Source organism: Arvicanthis niloticus, chromosome 21, assembly GCF_011762505.2.
Source record: "Arvicanthis niloticus isolate mArvNil1 chromosome 21, mArvNil1.pat.X, whole genome shotgun sequence".
NCBI classification, from domain to species: domain Eukaryota; kingdom Metazoa; phylum Chordata; class Mammalia; order Rodentia; family Muridae; genus Arvicanthis; species Arvicanthis niloticus.
This window is the reverse complement of record NC_047678.1, coordinates 52035417-52054199: the sequence shown is the minus strand read 5'-3', so window position 1 is coordinate 52054199 and position 18783 is coordinate 52035417. Positions and strand designations below refer to the sequence as shown.

The 18783-nt window shown below is 35.6% G+C and overlaps 1 protein-coding gene across 3 annotated transcripts in view; it reads right to left on the bottom strand.

Annotated features, from left to right (window-relative positions):
• Nucleotides 1-1872: 1872 nt before the first annotated feature.
• Nucleotides 1873-18783, bottom strand: part of Vapa (VAMP associated protein A) — a 34596-nt gene continuing 17685 nt past the window's right edge. Inside the window, exons 2-7 of one of the 3 annotated variants that reach the window (XM_034484253.3) lie at nt 15871-16023; nt 14547-14650; nt 13512-13592; nt 8282-8404; nt 3716-3889; nt 1873-2660 (exon numbers count right to left, since the gene is read on the bottom strand). In XM_034484253.3, coding sequence (XP_034340144.1) covers nt 2502-2660; nt 3716-3889; nt 8282-8404; nt 13512-13592; nt 14547-14650; nt 15871-16023 — 794 coding nt within the window. In that variant the 3' untranslated portion in view covers nt 1873-2501. The remainder of the gene's footprint in view (nt 2661-3715; nt 3890-8281; nt 8405-13511; nt 13593-14546; nt 14651-15870; nt 16024-18783) is intronic. The other 2 variants (XM_034484254.3, XM_034484256.3) reach the window with 2 other exon arrangements.

Here is an 18783-nt window from a genome sequence, read left to right as displayed (position 1 = left end):
AGAACATTTAGTGTCAGTGTAAGGCCTTTCTAGACTAGCTTCAGTGTTAACTATAGTCTTTTCCCTTGCTTACATACACAAAGCAAAACTCTTTAACATGTAAGGATGAAGACAATTTATATTATCTGTCAATATTCTTTCCAAGAACTTGGTAGGAAAATAATCTGATCAAGTTTCTCAAAATATTTAAAAAGAACAAAAAATGAAGTCACCTAAGAAAAGCAGTCCTACCAAAAATACAATGTGCTTTACAACCATCACCATGGATACAGCAGCCTGAACATGAATGCATACATATAGAGAAGACAGACAGTAAGTACAGTCTCATGGTCTGAAATCTTTAGAGGAACTGTGTTATTTCAGTTCTTCACCAAATTCAAATGCCTTACTTTCTACAGCTTCAATAAGGAAGCTCTAACTGTCCCTGCCAGCCTGAGACACTCATTCTCCTCAGCCCATGTAAGGCCTAAATCCTCCCCTACAAAACAAAAGAGCTGAGAAACAGAACTGAACTGGGAGCATTGCTATAAAATGGGACTTTTTAAAAAAATTTATTTTCTTTAAAAAGGGTTTAAAGAAATATCAAGCTTGAGCTTATCACCATTGAGTGATTTTTATAAAGAACTTTAGACCAAGGAAGGAGCTGCTGGTTCTATACTCAGGAGATAAAAATGTAAGATTTTTCCCATGCTCTTTCAGTTTTGAGGAGGAAGCTTACTGTAGCAGTAATGCATACAGCAATAGAAGACTCCCTGCAGGAGGCAAGCTAAGCATCACTTCTGTTTTTTTTTTTTTTTTTTCCCCTTCCAGTAACTAGTACACAAGAAGTTTCATAAAAGTCATCAAGGAGTAACAATACAAATTGAAGACAGTCCAAACACCTGACAACTCACCTGTGCAGACTTCATACACATTAAGTCCTATAACCCAGTTTCTTCCCAACAGAGTGCACACAAATTCACCTGTATGTAATAAACTACTCTCAGCTGAGAACAGTACTTTCTGATTCTAAATTTATCTCACTACAATGAGATACATTAAGATGTAAGACTACAGGGAACCATCAGTCTATATGCAACGAGTGTTCAAACTGATTTTCATTGATTTGTAAAACTAATGTTTTGTTTTTAGAAAGAGTAAATCAACAAGGTTTGCAAAGTAATACTAATTTCCATAACAGAAAAAAAAAACAATTTTTAGCAATTAAGAAATACATGAAAAAGTAGGACTGTTTAGTACACTGAGTATTTAAAATATAGAATTAAGTCTTAAGACAGTTTAAAAAAAAAAAAAAACCTGTTGTCAACTGAACACACTACGTCAGCGTGCATACACAAAACTCATAAAGATAGATTACAGCACCTTTATATTTCATAAATTCAATTAAGATGTTCCAAAATACCTATGTTGGCTTCAAATTTTGTCATTTCTTAAAACAGACTGAAGACTTTAAATTCACCTTTAATCCTAGCACTCAGAAGGCAGAGGCAGGCGGGTATCTTCAAGGCCAGCTTGGTCTACAGACTGAGTTCCAGGACAGCTAAGGCTACAGAGAAGCCCTATCTTGAAAAACCAAACCAGCCAGGCGGTGATGGCGCACACCTTTAATCCCAGCACTTGGGAGGCAGAGGCAGGTGGATTTCTGAGTTCAAGGCCAGTCTGGTCTACTGAGTGAGTATCAGGACAGCCAGAGAAACCCTGTCTCAAAAAAAAAAAACCCAAAAAAAAAAACCCAAAAAAAAAAAAAAAAAAAAAAAAAAAAAAAAAAAACCCAAACCAAATCAAAGAAAACACAGAAATAAATCAATAAAGTCCACTGCAGAGTCACCCCACTACAGCCCAGCACAAATGACATGACAGACACAAACAAGCTATCGAGCAAGAATCTGTTAACAGTTTTATTTTTTTTTTTTATGTTAAATACCATGGGACAGGATTGTAAGGATGAAAAACTCAGTCAACAAACTGCCTCACAAGGGATAAGAAAAAATTCTGCCATGATATTAGCAAAGGTAAAGGAGAAAATTTACACAGTAAGAGGCACCATTTCCCCCACAGAAAACCTCTTGGCATTTCCTGAATGAGTGGGATTAGCAATCTAAATAAATCATATTTCAAGAGGTAACAGCAACAGATAAAATTTAAAGGGATTATTAAAATAACATTTACAAGACTGAACAATTCTTGAACTCTTATTAAAACCACAAAGAAAGAACAATTCTTTATTTATGAATTTCATAAAGGACTGAATGTGCAACTGACATCTGCTAGTGATGATCTGATAATGTACAATTTGTCCAGTAGCCGAACAGTTTGTTTTTATTGTGTTTTCTAACCGTAAGAGATCATTAAAGGCAAAGCCTATATGACGCTGTACACACAAAAAAATGGTCACCGTGGGCCATGGTCACCACGGGCCATACTACCAATGAAATGGTAGGTAAACAAATCTTTTTCTGGTCGAGAGGAAAAAAAAGAAACAGCACTCTGCATGCTTCACTCTACAAGATGAATTTCCCTAGAAAGAATCCAATGAAAATGGCTGCAATTACAACCAGAAGAGAAGGAAGAGGACTGGTGACATTATCTCTGAAGGACACGGCTGAAGTGGATCCAGGTTTATCCGAATGTGCTACCTTTCTGAGCCTTAGGCCTTCATCCTGGGGGAAACACACAAAATACAAAGATTTTTAAACAACAGCAAGCACAGGTGAATGGCGGAGCTTAAAGTTCATAAAGGAGTTCAGTAGATGTGTATGGCTAGGATTAGGAGCAAGAATAAATTCCCATCTATCTTGGGAACCTGTGGAATTAGGAAAAAATGTAAAACTGGATTAAAGTGACAGCTGAATAATTCTATAAATCTGCCAAACAATCAAAATCCGTGTATTCATGTGATGCAAATTACACCTCAATAACATGACTTTTAAAACTAAAACTAGAGAATTTTTACTACCTCAATATAAACTATTTTATTCTCACACCATTCCTCAACCACTTACTCGGCATCTTCATTATGGTTTAATTTACTGTTTTTTGATATTAGGAGTGTGAAGTGATACACATTATTATCAGCTGTCTTCTGAATTCTTATCTTCCCCAGCCTAGTGATGTGTGCTGTGATCCTCTCAGAAGATGCCCAGCACTCTGGTGCTAATTATAATTAGCAGCGCTTAATGTGTTGAGCTAGGCTAGGACATTCGAAAGGTGTGTGTACTGGGTGCATTTTCAAATTGGGATATCTTCACTTTCCAATGAGTTTATCAGGAATATAATCATATCAAATGTCAAAATACACACACACTTTAAAAAAAGATTTATTTATTTCATGTATATGAGTACACTGTAGCTGTCTTCAGACACACCAGAAGAGGGCATCAGATCCCCTTACAGATGGTTGTGAGCCACCAAGTGGTTGCTGGGAATTGAACTCAGGACCTCTGGAAGAGCAGTCAGTGCTCTTAACTGCTGAGCCATCTCTCAAGCCCCCTCCCCCCAAAATATCTTAACACTAACTAAAATATATCTGACCATCTTATTTCCATTACTAGACTTTCAGAAACTTCGGTTCTTTAATCTTAACACTAATTAGTTCCAAGTAATAAGAACAATCAAAAGAGTTAAATATAAAATGATCAGCAACAAGATGCTAAGATACTAACACAATCTTTATACCTTCATTCCAATTACCTCATTTTCAACCCAGAAAACTTACTCTCAGGTGTCGGTTTTCTTCTGAGAGCTTCATCATTTCTCCCTGAAGTCGCTTGCACTCTTCCATCAGTTTCCTTGTTTCGGTATCATTGAGCGAAACACTATGTGGTTTTGGCAAGGGTCCATCTTGTTTGGATGCATTCAGTGGAACAGCTTTGCTAGGTTCCATATCATTCTGTATTTCAAAGATATTAAGAATCTTTAACCAAAAAAATTATGCATTTTTAACTAATAAAAATCTAAGTTCTACATCTTTCTTTTAAAATGTCATGAAAATATGACACGTTTCAACTAATTATTAAGATCTAAGTACTAAATATGATCATCTGTAGACAATTTTCAGTGGAGCATGTCAATAAATACCAGCAGTTAATCAAAATCAGCAGTCCATTTCCTCAACTCCCACACCCTTGACACTTACCTTAACATAACACTTAAAAGGTATTGTAATAACTCATCTTTTACATTCTTTACTCCAAAATTTCAAAAGCAAAGAATTTCAAATGGAAGAAGAGTCATTTCTCTTTATTATTTATCCCTAGACACACTATTTGGCCAAGAACAGTCAGTCGAGGGAAATATGCTAAATTGTTAATGCTCTGATTCTACAGTCAAATGAGGTTTTAGGAATTGGAAAGTACAGAACAACCTCATAATCATTCCAATAAATGTGGTCTTAAACAGAGATGATTATTCAAACTGTTAAGACTTCCAATTAGTGTGATTCATTGTGGTGTTCTATTTTACATGGTAGGTTAAGACAACTTTCAAAACTGTAAAGTCCAAATTCTTTTTATCAACACCAGAAGCACTTGGGACACCTGTGACAACACCAACATTATGTTCTAAGCCTGTGATCTAAACTGTTTCAATAAACTTAAAGTCCAACACCATGATGCCACCACATACAGTAGTAACAGCATCAATATAAAGTCATCCTTTTCAATTTAGATTTTTAATTGTTAAAATTTTTTAGAAGGCTTGGGAGGTTAAGTCAATATAACATTTGATAGCAAGCAGGAGTCCTTGGGTTTGCTATTGACAACCAAAAAAAGAAAAATAAAAAAGGCAGGCTAATCCTGGTAATAACTGTTAATCAAGATATTAAAAGTAAATTTTATGACATCCCAAAGTAGTTGTTTATACCAAGATTAGAGGTTGTACATAACCATTCTGGCAGCCAAATACTGTCAACCAGACAGATCAAGAATCATCTAGGACTATAAGCAAACCTCTGGCCACGTCTGGAAACCCTTTTTTGGTTTTTCAAGACAGGGTTTCTCTGTGTAGCCCTGGCTATCCTCAGAAATCCGCCTGCCTCTGCCTCCCGAGTAAGTGCTGTAATTAAAGGCATGCGCCACCGCTGCCCAACTGAAAACTCTGTATTAAGTGGGACAAGCCACCCTGATGTGAGTAGGTCCCGAATAGAATAAAAGGAAAAGGAGGTGAGCAACAGCACTCATCACAGCTTCCTGCCTGAGATGCAGCCCATGCTCCCAGTACCCTCCAACTGTATGCCATAATCAAGTTCTCCTAAAGACGCCTGGGCCAGTACTTTATAAACAAGCTGTTCTAATGCAGAACACTTAGCTACTTGTTTGACCTGCGAGCAAATTTTCCCACTTTCAAGTTTCACAGCTGAGAAGGGTACATAACTCAAAAGTTAAAGAGCTGCTTTGTTCTGAGTTTCTCTTGCTGACTTCACTTGTTCTTTATCATAATCTCTCCAATGCCCAATCAAACCCATCTCTAAAAGAAAAACCTTTTTCATATTTTGCTAACAATATTTTCTAGTTTTTTTTCCTTGACAATAATTAAATTCACTTCAAACTGATTTTTCAAATCCCATCATGCACAATTAAACTTGATTAAAAAAAAAAAAAGAAAACGAAAAAGACATGTCACCTTCATCTGTATAGAGTGAACACTTAACAACAGGCAAACAGAGTCCTCATATTTCGCTTAAGAATGAAGAAAGTCCTAAACAGAACATCTGTCTCACATGCAGAAGGTCCTAGGCTGAACCTCCAGTACAGGAGCAAAAAACTGAGAGAAAAATCAGTGTTAGCCCCATGTTGACTACAAAACTATATGAAGCTAATAAATGTTAATGATTTTAAAATAAAAAAATTAAATTCTTAAAAAAAAACATATGCTGGGTGTGCCAGAGATAGGAGGATCTCTGTGAATTCAAGGCCAGCCTGGTCTACATAGTACAACCAGGACTACAAAGACACTATATATATATATATATATATATATATATATATATATATATATATATATATATATATATATATATATACCATTCTTGCTGTATCATTAACCAAACTACAAACTGCTATTCCTATTATCCTGAATCTTTTCATATGCATTTTATACAATGTTTAAGGCCCTTGGTTCAATCACCCAGGACTACAAAATATAAAAGCCAGCATTCATGTAACTAACTACACGGGTGTGCGTTCTGCTTTATATTAAAGTGGCACAACATTTCATTAAATATTCCATTCTAGGACTATCAAAATCACTCAACTTGTTCTTTCACTTGTTAGAAGTCTGATGGGCAGCTACTATTTGGAATTTGTAGTGCATTCTCAATGCATAGCAAATGCAAAGGAAAAAAATCTAACTTATGGATCTTTAATATATAAACAAACAAACCACCTGGCTTAGCTGGACATCAAGAGGGAGAGCAGAGTCTTCTGTGGGAACACTAAATAGGTGACTATATAAATACTTCTGATGGAACCTCCATTAGTGAGTTTGCCTGCAGGAAGCCAGCTTACTCTTTTTAAAGTTACTTCAGATTGATCCAAAAAGAAGAAACTGTTCTTAGTACCACGGATCAACCAAATAAACAGATTCAACATGCTGTGATTCTTACCAACAAGAATAACACCATGCTTTAACACCTCAAGCTACAGTAAGCTACAGCAGGGTGTCAGGACAAGCCAGTATGTTACACACTTTCCACTATTTTATACTCTTTTGTTTAACTGCAGTAGTCCCATAAGGATTTCACTCTCAGTAACTCTGTAGGAGGCAAATAGCAAGAAGTGAGGAACTAGACACAGAAAGGAAAAGTGAACCCTATGGCAGAGCAAATACCTGCATCGAGGCTAAAGGCTTTTTTTTTTTTTTTTTTTTTTTTTTGGTTTTTCAAGACAGGGTTTCTCTGTGTAGCCCTGGCTGTTCTGGAACTTACTCTGTAGACCAGGCTGGCCTCGAACTCAAAAATCTGTCTGCCTCTGCTTCCCAAGTGCTGGGATTAAAGGCATGCGCCACCACTGCCTGGTGGGCTAAAGGATTCTTATCACTATTGTGAATAAAGGGTACATTAAGATGGTGTACAGCTAAAGGCAAAAACTATGTCTACACTGTCAGAATTCAAGTCTTAATCTATGAATTGAAATTTTAAAAATGAAATTTTAAAGCGTTATTAGGAGCTAGAGATAGTACATTGATGAAGAATACTGGCTGCTCTTCTAGAAGACATGTGGTGAAGCTCCAAGGAAAGGGCATTCTTATCACTAGTATGATTCCCAGCACCTCCATCGCAACTCACAGCTATCTGTTAACTCTGGTTCCAGGGGATCTAATGCCCTCTTTTGACCTCCACTGGTACAAGGCACATGTGGTATACATAAACACCTACACAGATAAAATAAAATTAAAAAAATTTTAAACCTTTGTTAGTATGTATACCCTCTTCTAAGCCAAGTCAAAGTCTGAAAAATCTGTAACACTTAACTATTAATTATAACATTTTGAAACTTTCCAGTAAGTAATAAATTCTAAAAAAAATTATACAGAACCCATTCCACCAACAAGCTCAGTTACACTAACCTTATTATTATCCAAGTGTGTGTGTGTGTGTGTGTATATGCATAGTTAAATTATGGCCTCGTTTCTAGTCACATTTTTTAGAACCCAGGGCATTACAAGTTAACAATGACAGTTATAACATTTAATTTGACAACAAAATAAACAATTTTATTTTTCTTTCCTACAAGCAGAGATGCTTGTGGAAAAGCAGTGCTTGTCACCTTTACTACTTACTATGTATCTGCAATGCTAATTCACATAAGATTCAAATTCAGTTTTCAGCATTTGTTCTCTAAATCTCCTTCACAGGAAAAACATCAACTCAATTCTGTTCACACTCAGGTCCAGCTCAACACTGTGATTCTGCTGCTTACTGTTTTAGAACAGAATAGTATGTGGACTTTTCAATTCTACTTGTAATTTTAAATACAGTTTAACACTTTAATCCTGTGGCTGGAGAAGCTCAGCAGAGTGCTTGCATAAAGAAAGCCCTGGGTCTATCCCCAGCATAGAACCAAGTCTCAGCATTTGCAAGGGCAGGCAGGAAGGAATAAAGAATTCAAGGTCATCCTTGGCTATATTCTAAGCTGAGGCCAATCTGGGCTATGTGAGACCCTGTCTCAAAAACAATTAATTCTAACTATTTATTAATATACCCAATATTACTTATCTGCATAGGTATCTACATTAACTTACTAACACTAGTAGACTCCTACTTCTGTTAGCTCCTATGACAAACCTGCTTCACCTCTTTTAGTTCCCTGGGATCATTCTTCATGTGATAACTGGCAGGTGTTGCAACTGTATTGCTGATGCTGCTCATTGAAGTGGCAGTTGAAGCAATCCCTGGTGGAGTTTTACCCTGAGGTAGCATGGGAAAAATATTCTCAGATTCATACCAAACTGATTTCTCCTGTATACTGGGAATGATTACAAAAAAAATAGCTTAAGCCTGTAAAATATTGATAACTTGTTCTATAAAAATAACGCATCAGAATCAGAATGTCAAAGAAAAAAAAAACATTTCTGAACTAGCTTTTCATAAATATTTATTCACAAAATTAGGTATGTCCTAAGTGCATACCTTCATTTATAAAATGTGTATATTAATTAAATGTATGCAAAGTTCATACTGCCCTAAAGAATACTTACTTCTACCTCTAACTCTATGGCAAAAAAACAAAAACAAACAAACAAACAAACAAACAAAAAACCACAACCTAATTCATGTTATTACCTGAAAAATATTCAATTTCATATTCTTTTACCTTTGATAACACTTAACATTTTCTCATTAAGGTTAAAAAATGGTAATGATATATGTATGCCTCTTTTATACTCAGGAACCTGTTAACCCTCAAACACGCCAAGTCAAAGTAAAAATCTCAAAGATTAATAAAATATTCTGGCTAGCCTACTATAATTTCACAGTTCTCTACTTACCTTTCAAATTCTCTTAATAGTTAAAAATTAACAACCCAAAAAGTTCGGCACCAAATAGACAGACACCCTCCTATTCTGTTTCAATAAAAATAGCATGTATTTTGAAATATAAAATTATCAAAAGGTTATTATTAAAAGGTTCTTGAACCCCTGGGCCAATCAGCCCCATTGTCGGTCATCAAAGCAAATTAGTTTTTGCAGAAAATGTTACTATCAGATGTTATGTAGAGGTCAGTAAGGTAAGTATATTATATTTATTCATCTAAAAATGTCAAGCAGTTCATACTGAATTCATATTAAGTTCATACAAGAATTCCTACTGAATAGGTTATCAAAAAGTTTCATTCCATCCTTAAAAAACACTACCAGTAGTAACTAAATCAGGTATGGTGGCACACACCTTTAATACCAGCACCAGAAAGGCAGAGGCAGAACTCAGTGAGTTCAAGGCCAGTCTGCTCTATCATAGGGAGCTCCAGGACAGCCAGAATTATATAAGAGGCCCTGCCTCAAAAAAACAAACAAAATAAACTAAAAGCCACCAGTAACTGGACACTGAGTATTTTGTAATCTAAAGCAAACAATAACTGAAAGGAACTAAAGTTTATAGAACTTTATGAAAGAGTCAACATTATATGCTAAGTACCTGAAAAACTCTCCAGTGATCAGCATTCTCAGTAAACTCTTGTACCTAGGCAATCACCTACACCTGGCACTAGTGTCTATATACATACAATGCATATGACTATACTCAACAACTGTACTATTTTATTTTTGCAGTCTAGAAAAAAATTAAGCGTCTCCTTTTTAACTAAATTTAAACTTCCTGGGTTTCCTGCTCTAATGTTAGTTCAAACACAACAGAATTATTTTTAAAAATAACTTCATAAAAACAAAAACATGAACTCAAAACACTATACTTTTTAAATAGGCAGCTTGTTACCTTGTGACATGATCTCAAAACTTCAAACATTGTATAGTGTCTTCCTACTAAAACTCTAAGAAATCACATGTTTCCTCTCACTGCTTCCAGAAACCATGAATACAAAACAACAAATAGCATACCAAGAAAGATCAAGATTCTCCAGCAAGTGCAGTGTAACAGGATATTTAAATGAAATGCCTCATTATTTCTTTGGGGGTACCAGAAAACAAAGTAGAGCAGAAGAGTAAGGATGTGAGTGAGGTAAACTAACAAACAGTAAATCAAGCTCACCTAGACTCGTCTTTGTCATGCTGAAAAACAAAGTACCAAGAGCTGCAATAGCCATTATGAAATGCTTTCAGTAATTTTTCTAATATATCAAAAAAAAAAAACACCTCATAACTCTCAAATAACTGTACATAAAACCCCAGTAACTATTCAAAGTGATAGTTATTAATGATGGTAATTAATGAGACTAATTCTGGCAATTAGTTTACAATGTGGAATTAAAGGTAAAATTAATTAGAAAAAAGATGAAACTCTACATAGATTTCTCACAGACTCGGCAGGTGAGAACCAGTACCAAAATGAGCTCAAAGAGAGAACTGTATTTCCAAAAGTAAATTTTCAGAATATTCCAAAAGTTAACTGTCCTCCAGTTTCCACCTCTGGAGTAGCTGGGATTAGAGGCCAGTGTGCCTCCACCACACAAGCTTAGGTGCTACAGTCATCTATGCTAAACCTGCCTCCTACCCACTAAGCTACATCCCAACCATGTCTCATCTTATATGTGAATCTTGAAATGGAAATTCTAAATATTTAAAAATGTCTACCAACTATCTATCATAAGGGCTAACTCCTGAAATACAAACACTCATGATGCCAAGATAGGAAAACTGCCACAAATTTGAGAATAGCCTATGCATACAGTGAGTTATCCTGGGACAGAGACAGACCCTGTATTCAAAACAAAACTAAACAAAAATTTAGCAGCAAGGACCATGACAGTTTCAAACTATTTCTATACTGATGTCAAAACAGTACTTCAGGAGGTCTACAAAAGGACCTACTATTACATGGTCTTAAAAGTCATTGTCAATCTAATGCCCACACTGCCAACATGAAATGCCTTCTCTGACTAAAAGAACCCATAGTTTTGTTTGCTTTTATAAGAGAAAGCCTAACTGCTCTGTAGTACAAGCTAACATGGAACTCAGAACAATTCTCCTGCTTCCAAAGTACTGGGATTATAGACATGAGCAGCCAATGCCCTACTTCCAGTGTTTAAGAAATGATTTAAGTCTGAGTCTAGAAAAATCCTGGCCATATTACATTAAGAAAGTTGAAGAGCTGGCTCAGAGGTTAAGAACACTGCTGTTCTTCCTATATATTCGGGTTAGAGCCCCAGCACCCCGTGGTAGCTCACAACTACCTGTAACTCCAATTCCCCTCTTCTGGACTCTGTGGGTACCAAAGTACACACATAGTACACAGACAAACATGAAAGCAACATATGCATACACTTAAATAATTTTTTTAAGGAAGTTCTTAAGTACTAACTGCAGAGACTCCTAACTGGTCAACATACTGATAGTATGACTGTCACATGTCAATCCATAAACAAGACACAGACAGCATTCCCTCCACAGCTCCAGGAAAAAAAAAAAAAAATGAAAACTGAAACAATGTAAATGCTTTAAGAAGGGAAGCACATGTACAGCTCTGATTTCCCAACAGGACACGATGTGGCACTCTTTAACTTAAAGCAGCTGCGACTATCTACACAGGAGCTCCACAAACCCTGTCGTGAAGGAGGCAGAGCTCATGGAGCCCTGCCCCATCCCACAGATTCATACTTTCTTACTGCTGATGGAGAGAGGTATCTCATTGTCACTAGTGAGGTGAACAAAGCCATATAAACAAAACAGAACAATTCTCCTGTGACAGCCTTAATCAAAAAAGCATCTAAATAGCAGTCAGAAAAAGGAAAGGAATTCATGAGTGGGCAGAAGGGAAAAAAAGGGCATTGGGGGATGAACATAATCAAAATAGACTATGTACATATATGAAAATATGACAATGAAATCTATCGTGTATAACTAATATATATAATAAAAAAGTTAAAAACTAAAGGTCACTAATGACTACTTGTGTAAAGTGCTAAGAACCAACTTGAAAGGCCTTCTAGTAAACCAATCTAAAAATGATAATGTAGTAATTAAGCCTGGTGGTAATCCCAGCAATTAGGACAGAGGCAATGCAGATATGAATTTGAGGCCAGCCTGATCTACAAAGTTCCAAGACACCCAGGGTTACACAGAAAAACCCTGTCTCAAAAACCAACAGTAGTAGTAGTAGTAGTAGTAGTAGTAGTAGTAGTAATAGCAAAAACAACTATTATTATTGAAATAACATCCCAAAATGATTTTTACAGTAATGTCAATCCAGATAAACATTATTTTTTGTGTTAAATACAAAAAGCAATGGAGGCTACTAATATCTTTGGAGCCAACACAAAAGAAAAGGGCAATTAATATATAAAAGTATAAACACTACACTTTTTACTCCTGGCAATTATGACTCAGATTCACTTTAAAAGGATGTGTTGAAAACTTAGTGAGTTATTGGTCAACACCTAACTAACATTTAAGGGCATTTTTATTTCAGCTTTCTTATTAAGAAATATAAAAGTTTACTTCTGAATAGAGCAAACAAGTTACCAGATCAAAGCAAGATTCCTATCAGACTAAATAACCAAATTATACCAATTATAATTACCCACGTTATTTTATATATTTCAATCCACACAAAATGTTTTATAGTTCCTTCTACAAACTATAGAAGGAATACAAAATCCTTGGGTTTGAAGAGATGGCTATTCTTTCATAAAGCCTGGAGTTCCATGGCCAACACCCACCCAAGGCAATTCAAAAGAATCTATAACTCCTGTTCCAGAGAAACCTATGCCCTATCTGGTCTCCAAGGGTACCAGACATACAGAGACATATATGAAGGCAAAGCAACCATATGCATAAAATAAAGTTCCTTAAAATTTTTTTTTAATTTACAAACCAGAAAGATAACTGAGATAAGATGACTATACCCACTATATAGACCACAGGCCTATCCTTCAGCCCCCTTCCCACCAAAATTGTAGTTGCTTAATGCTAATCAAGAAACAACTATTTACTAAAAAATAAAATTGATTTTGATCAAAAAACAAAAATATGCAAAATATTTAGCAAAGGCTAAACTGGGGGAAAAAAACTTATCCCTGTAAATTATATATTTTATTCCAAGAATGTTGATATAGTTACCCAAAAAGAAGTTCTAATTTTTATAATTGTATTTATGTATGTGTCTTATTCTTTAAAAAAAGAGACATGATTTCAGTTGTCAAAACTTGAGGGCGTTCCCAGAAATTCTTCCTGCACTGAAATTCAGACCTAATGTAGTATTTGATTTTTCTTAGGCAAACAAAATATCATAAAATGGAAATAGCATTATCAAGGTTTTTAAAACTTAAGTCTCATAAAACGACCAGCCATACCAAGTCCAAAATCAAAGGCTGATAATCAATTATCTGATAGTTCTTACTTACCAGCTTATCATTTTCATTCGGCATTTCAAATACACATCTCAATTTAGAATCCATTAATTCATCAGGTTTTGCCTCTTTCCACTAAAAATAAAAAAAACAAATTAATATATTTTATTCCAAGAATGTTGATCGTTACCCAAAAAGTTCTAATTTTTATAGTTGTATTTATGTATGTGTATCTTATTCCTTAAAAAAAAAAAAAAAGACATAATTTCAGTTGTCAAAATTTGAGAGCATTCCCAGAAATTTAGTAAATAAAAATAAAAAGATAAATAAAAAAAATAAAAAACCAAAACCCACAAAAATCCAAAGATGAGAAAAGAGAGAGCATTGTGGCAAACAGTTATCACCTGAAGGGATAACTGAGGCCTGAGTGTGAAGCTTAGAAAACTGCTAAGGAATTAACTCAGCTGGGATGCTGGCTGTAGTTGACTGCAAATAGCCTACAATCATGTACCAGCATCTCTGGACCTTTAGGAAACTGCAGACCTAACATCACCATCAATTAAAGCTACAATGACACTGAGTCCATGAGAAGACTAAGCAGGGAAAGGCATCACTGCCACATTGGTGGCCTGAGTTCCATCCTAAGAACCACACTGTGTGGCAGAATAGAAGGCCCCGCCCCCCACCAAGCTGTCCTCTGACACCACAATAAAACAAGAATGTAATGAAAAGTATTACAACATCAGCAAGGCACACAACTTTCTTCTTCACTTTAGCATTTCTAAATGGTTTCTAAGGAATTTTCAGGCATGGTGGGTGGTGCGTGCCTTCAATCTCAACAATGAAAGAAGCAGAGGCAAGAGGATCTCTATAGGTTCAAAGCCAGCCTGGTCTATCTAAGTTTTAGAACAGACAGAATCATGTCTTGAAAAAAGAAAAATCAAAACAAGCCTTTTTAATTGTTTAAATTTTAATTTTTTTTCTGATATTAATTTTTGGGCAAGGAAATCGGGATTGTTGAGAGCTAAACAAAACAAAGTTTAAACACTACATCTCCAAAAATAATTTCTGTACAACTTCTCCACTTACCACAGCTTCCATATCTGAAATGTTTGGTGGAGCAAAAATTGTCTGTACCATGAACTTATGTTTACTCTTTTCATTTGGATCATAGTCAAAGGGCTGTAGCATTACTAAATAAAAAAAGAGAGCACATTATCATCTACAGTTTACGTCCTACTTATTACTGTCACACTAACACACAAATTTAATGACTATCAAGATGGGTTCAAAAACTCAAATGTATTATTCTCAAGATGCACAAGCAACTTTGTAACTTTCAATTATTATTAAATTCATATTGTGTTGATTTTAATTTAGATAACTGAGACACTTCTAATATAACTCATTTTTAAATTAGATTTTAAACAATTACTCAAAGTGTGTTCACTTGTTCAAATCTAATTTTAAGAAAACAAAGGAAATCATAACTCCTTGGTATTTAAACTTTATTCCCAGATCCCAATAGCATTCACTTTTATACCTCTAGACCTGAGTAGCCTGTACCAAGTTTTCAGGCTCCAGGAGTTCAACTGGCATGCTAAACATGTTACATAAATCCAAGATGAGATCATAAACAATAAATCAGTAATTACTAAGAATGTAAATGAGATACAGTTACAGTCAGGTTCTACTTCTAAATAGTCCCACTGAGCCTTAAATAACTTGCTATTTTAATATTCTATAAGCTTGAAAATAAAAGCTGTGGTTATCTTAAAATTTAAGGAGTATTATCAGAGGTCACCAAGGATTTTAATACATGTATTTCTAACTCCATGATCTGTAATGACATAATCCATTTGTTTTTCCTGCTCCCTTTATAATTAACAGGAGCTGAGAACTATTATTTTTTTAAAAAGAAAAGAGTAATAAAGTCTCTGGAGTGCAGAGAGGTTCTCCCGAAAGTTGTTACATGGTATGTGATGTGTGTGGAAGGAACTGCTGTACACAAGAGACAAGATACTATTGCCATTTACACTGAAAGGAATAAAAATTCATCTGATTTTAAGTAGACCCAAAACAGGCATACATTTTTTAAAGCAAAACATTTCTGTAGATGCACAGAACATGATTTAATCACCAAACAGTGCCTTTCAAAGATAAAGTAATAAGAACAGACTATGGTAGAAAGCTATGGAAATATAGAATAGATGAAGTTTCAAATCGACAATAATTAATCATACACCCACACACAAGCTGAGAGTATGAAAGTTTCAGAAAAAACAAGGTACCCAAGGAACACGTTTAAACAAAAACTGAAGCCAATAAACAGACAAAACCACTAAACATCAAATACAACAATCATGAAATGTCAATATTCAAAACTGTAAAAGTCTAGGACATGAACTGCTACCTGAAACAGTCACAATTGACCCGGGGTCAATAATCCCACTGTTGGGCCGCACACAGTACCGGCGAGGTGCTGTAGTCTTCACTTTGAAACACACTTTTCTGTCCGATGGATTTTGCAATTTAAGATTTGTAGTGACTACATCTGTGAAGGGGCCTAAAAGGTAAGGGGCAGAGGGAGAGAAAATTAACTGGATTCACAACAAAAGCATAATTCAAGATTAAATTAATATAATCTCAATCCCACAAAAAACAAGAATTGTCTCTATTTTTTCAACTTTTGGTGACTTCATCCACAAAATAACTACAATTTTAGTTCTTTAATTTTGGTTACATTTATTTATCATGTTTATGTGTTGCACGTATAAACCTATGTGGAGATCTGAAGACAACTTTTTAGAACTGGTGCTCTCCTTGTTATACGGGGTCCAGAAACTAAACTTCAGTCCTCAGGCTTGGCAACTAGCATCTCCATCCAATGAGCCATCCTGTCAGCCAAAATTGTCCTCATACAGCACGTTCCTACCACATCACATGACTAACAGAGCTGCCCAGTGGTCTCCACCAGTGCTAATCTTTACAATCACAAGGCCAACTACAAAACTAAAAACTGACAATATTCATGTGTCTCAATTCACTGACTCACATGGTTAAGTACTTAGGAGTAATATGTCATATGCTCTATCTAAATACAAAGTTCTGTACTCAACAAAATGACAAAACATAGAATTCAAAAAGCTGACCCAGCTCTACTTAACTAGTATATCCCCGTTTTCATGAGATGTGAAGACATGGGCTGTGAGATGTGAAGATAAATCTATTTGGTTTTGGCTGAAAGGCTAAGAAGATTATATAGTCTAGTTTACGCAGCAATAATTTCTTGTTGATTTTGAAGGCATTCTAATTGTTTTTAATTTTTTTTAGGGGGGTGGGGGGAGGGTTCGAGACAGGGTTTCTCTGTATAGCCCTGGCTGTCCTGGAACTCACTCTGTAGACCAGGCTGCCTCTGCCTCCCAAGTGCTGGGATTAAAGGCGTGCGCCACCACCGCTCCGCTTTTAATGGTCTTTTGATGGTTTTTTTTTTGTTTTAATGTTTTTAAATGGTCTTTAAAAAATCCATTTTATGCTTTTGCTTTTTATTTGTCAAAGGAGTGACATTGGTGATATAAACTAAAACACTAAGAAGAAAGACTGTAGGACGGCCACAGTCCCACATTCAACCACCAGCAACAAAAAGGGAGGGGAAAAGTCAAGAAGGCTAAAGGAAAAGACATTATAAAAGCCTTCCTGTTTTTATCTAATCTTTTTCACTCACTTATTTGTGTTATTTAGATTGTATGTCTGCCGGGCGGTGGTGGCGCACGCCTTTAATCCCAGCACTTGGGAGGCAGAGGCAGGCGGATTTCTGAGTTCTAGGCCAGCCTGGTCTACAGAGTGAGCTCCAGGACAGCCAGGGCTACACAGAGAAACCCTGTCTTGAAAAACCAAAAGATTGTATGTCTACATGCACAGCATGGTCAGGAGTCAATGCTCTCCTACCATGTGGGTTCAAGGGATTGAATTATCTTAAAGTTCAGCTGCAAGCTCCCTGAACCAGAGTCACCTTCTGACCTGCTTGAATCAAACAAAAATTATGGTTTTTTAAAAAAAATTTTGCAACAGTCATACTCTGAAATCTGGATTTAGATAATTCACCAACCAACCATGAACAATAAAGTTCGACTGAGTGTTGGCAAACTGTCTGAGACAAAGTCTTTTTAGTAAAGATATACTGTATAAGACAGAAACATGTGCCTAATGCTTAACATGAAAAAAAAAAAAAAAACTACTTCACAAAAGTAGGGAAATTTAAAAACAGCTTAGCCTTGAGAAATAAAATTTTATTTGAAGTGTTTGTTTCATTTTAAGCTGCTCATTCATTCTCTAGACGATCTGACACCCTTTGTTGCTCCCCAATTGCTTGTTTCTGATCAGCAGATGATTTAAAATCTCTAACACAACTAACCAAGATAAAAGGGAGGATTCTCCTTCCCCAAACCTGTCCATTTTACCTCTCATATACACAGCATAAGGATAGAAATAAATACATTTGAAACAAGCGAAACAAGGAGTCCCCTCCTTTATAGTGTCAGCGGCCATAAATCATAACAGTAACTGGGAGCTTTAGTGTAGCAGGTCTTTACAGATGACCCCTCTGACCAGCCTGCACAACTGAAAAATAACTATGACATTTTAAATCAAACTCCTAAGAATTATGTGTTTTAAAGAGTACTTAATATATTATCCAACAAGAATTATATATTCTAAATATAAAAATGCAAAGATAATATATCAAAAGGAAAAAAATCTCTCCAAAACAAAATGCTTAGACAAACTAAAAAGAATGTCATAAATCCTATAAACCACCTAAAAAGTAAATTGGAGATTGTTTATTCCACTGGATCCCTCTAAGCAAGCATGAATCTGAGCCCACTGGTTCTTGTTAAAATGGAAGACTGAAAAGAGTATTTGGTAACAGTGAATAAAATAGCCAAATTTTATGGTAAACAAAGACTGCTGCTTAATTCAAAGAAACATCTGGTCCACATTTTTAAGCCACAGAATTCTTTGGGAATCTGATGAAAAGCTAGAAGCATGCATAGGCATTATTCACAAATCTTAAATCTTAACACTGAATTCATAAAAGCTAAGACTGTAATGGGAGCTATTAATCAACCTACTATCCCCCCCACACACACACACACACACACACACACACACACACACACACACACACACACACACACACACGTTTTTCACATCTCAGAAAAAAAAGAGGTTTATAAACAGAAGGTGCTATAAGCTGCAAACATAATCTTTTACATAAATCATAATATTTTCCCTTGGCATTATGGCTAAACAGTACACCAGGAAGAGT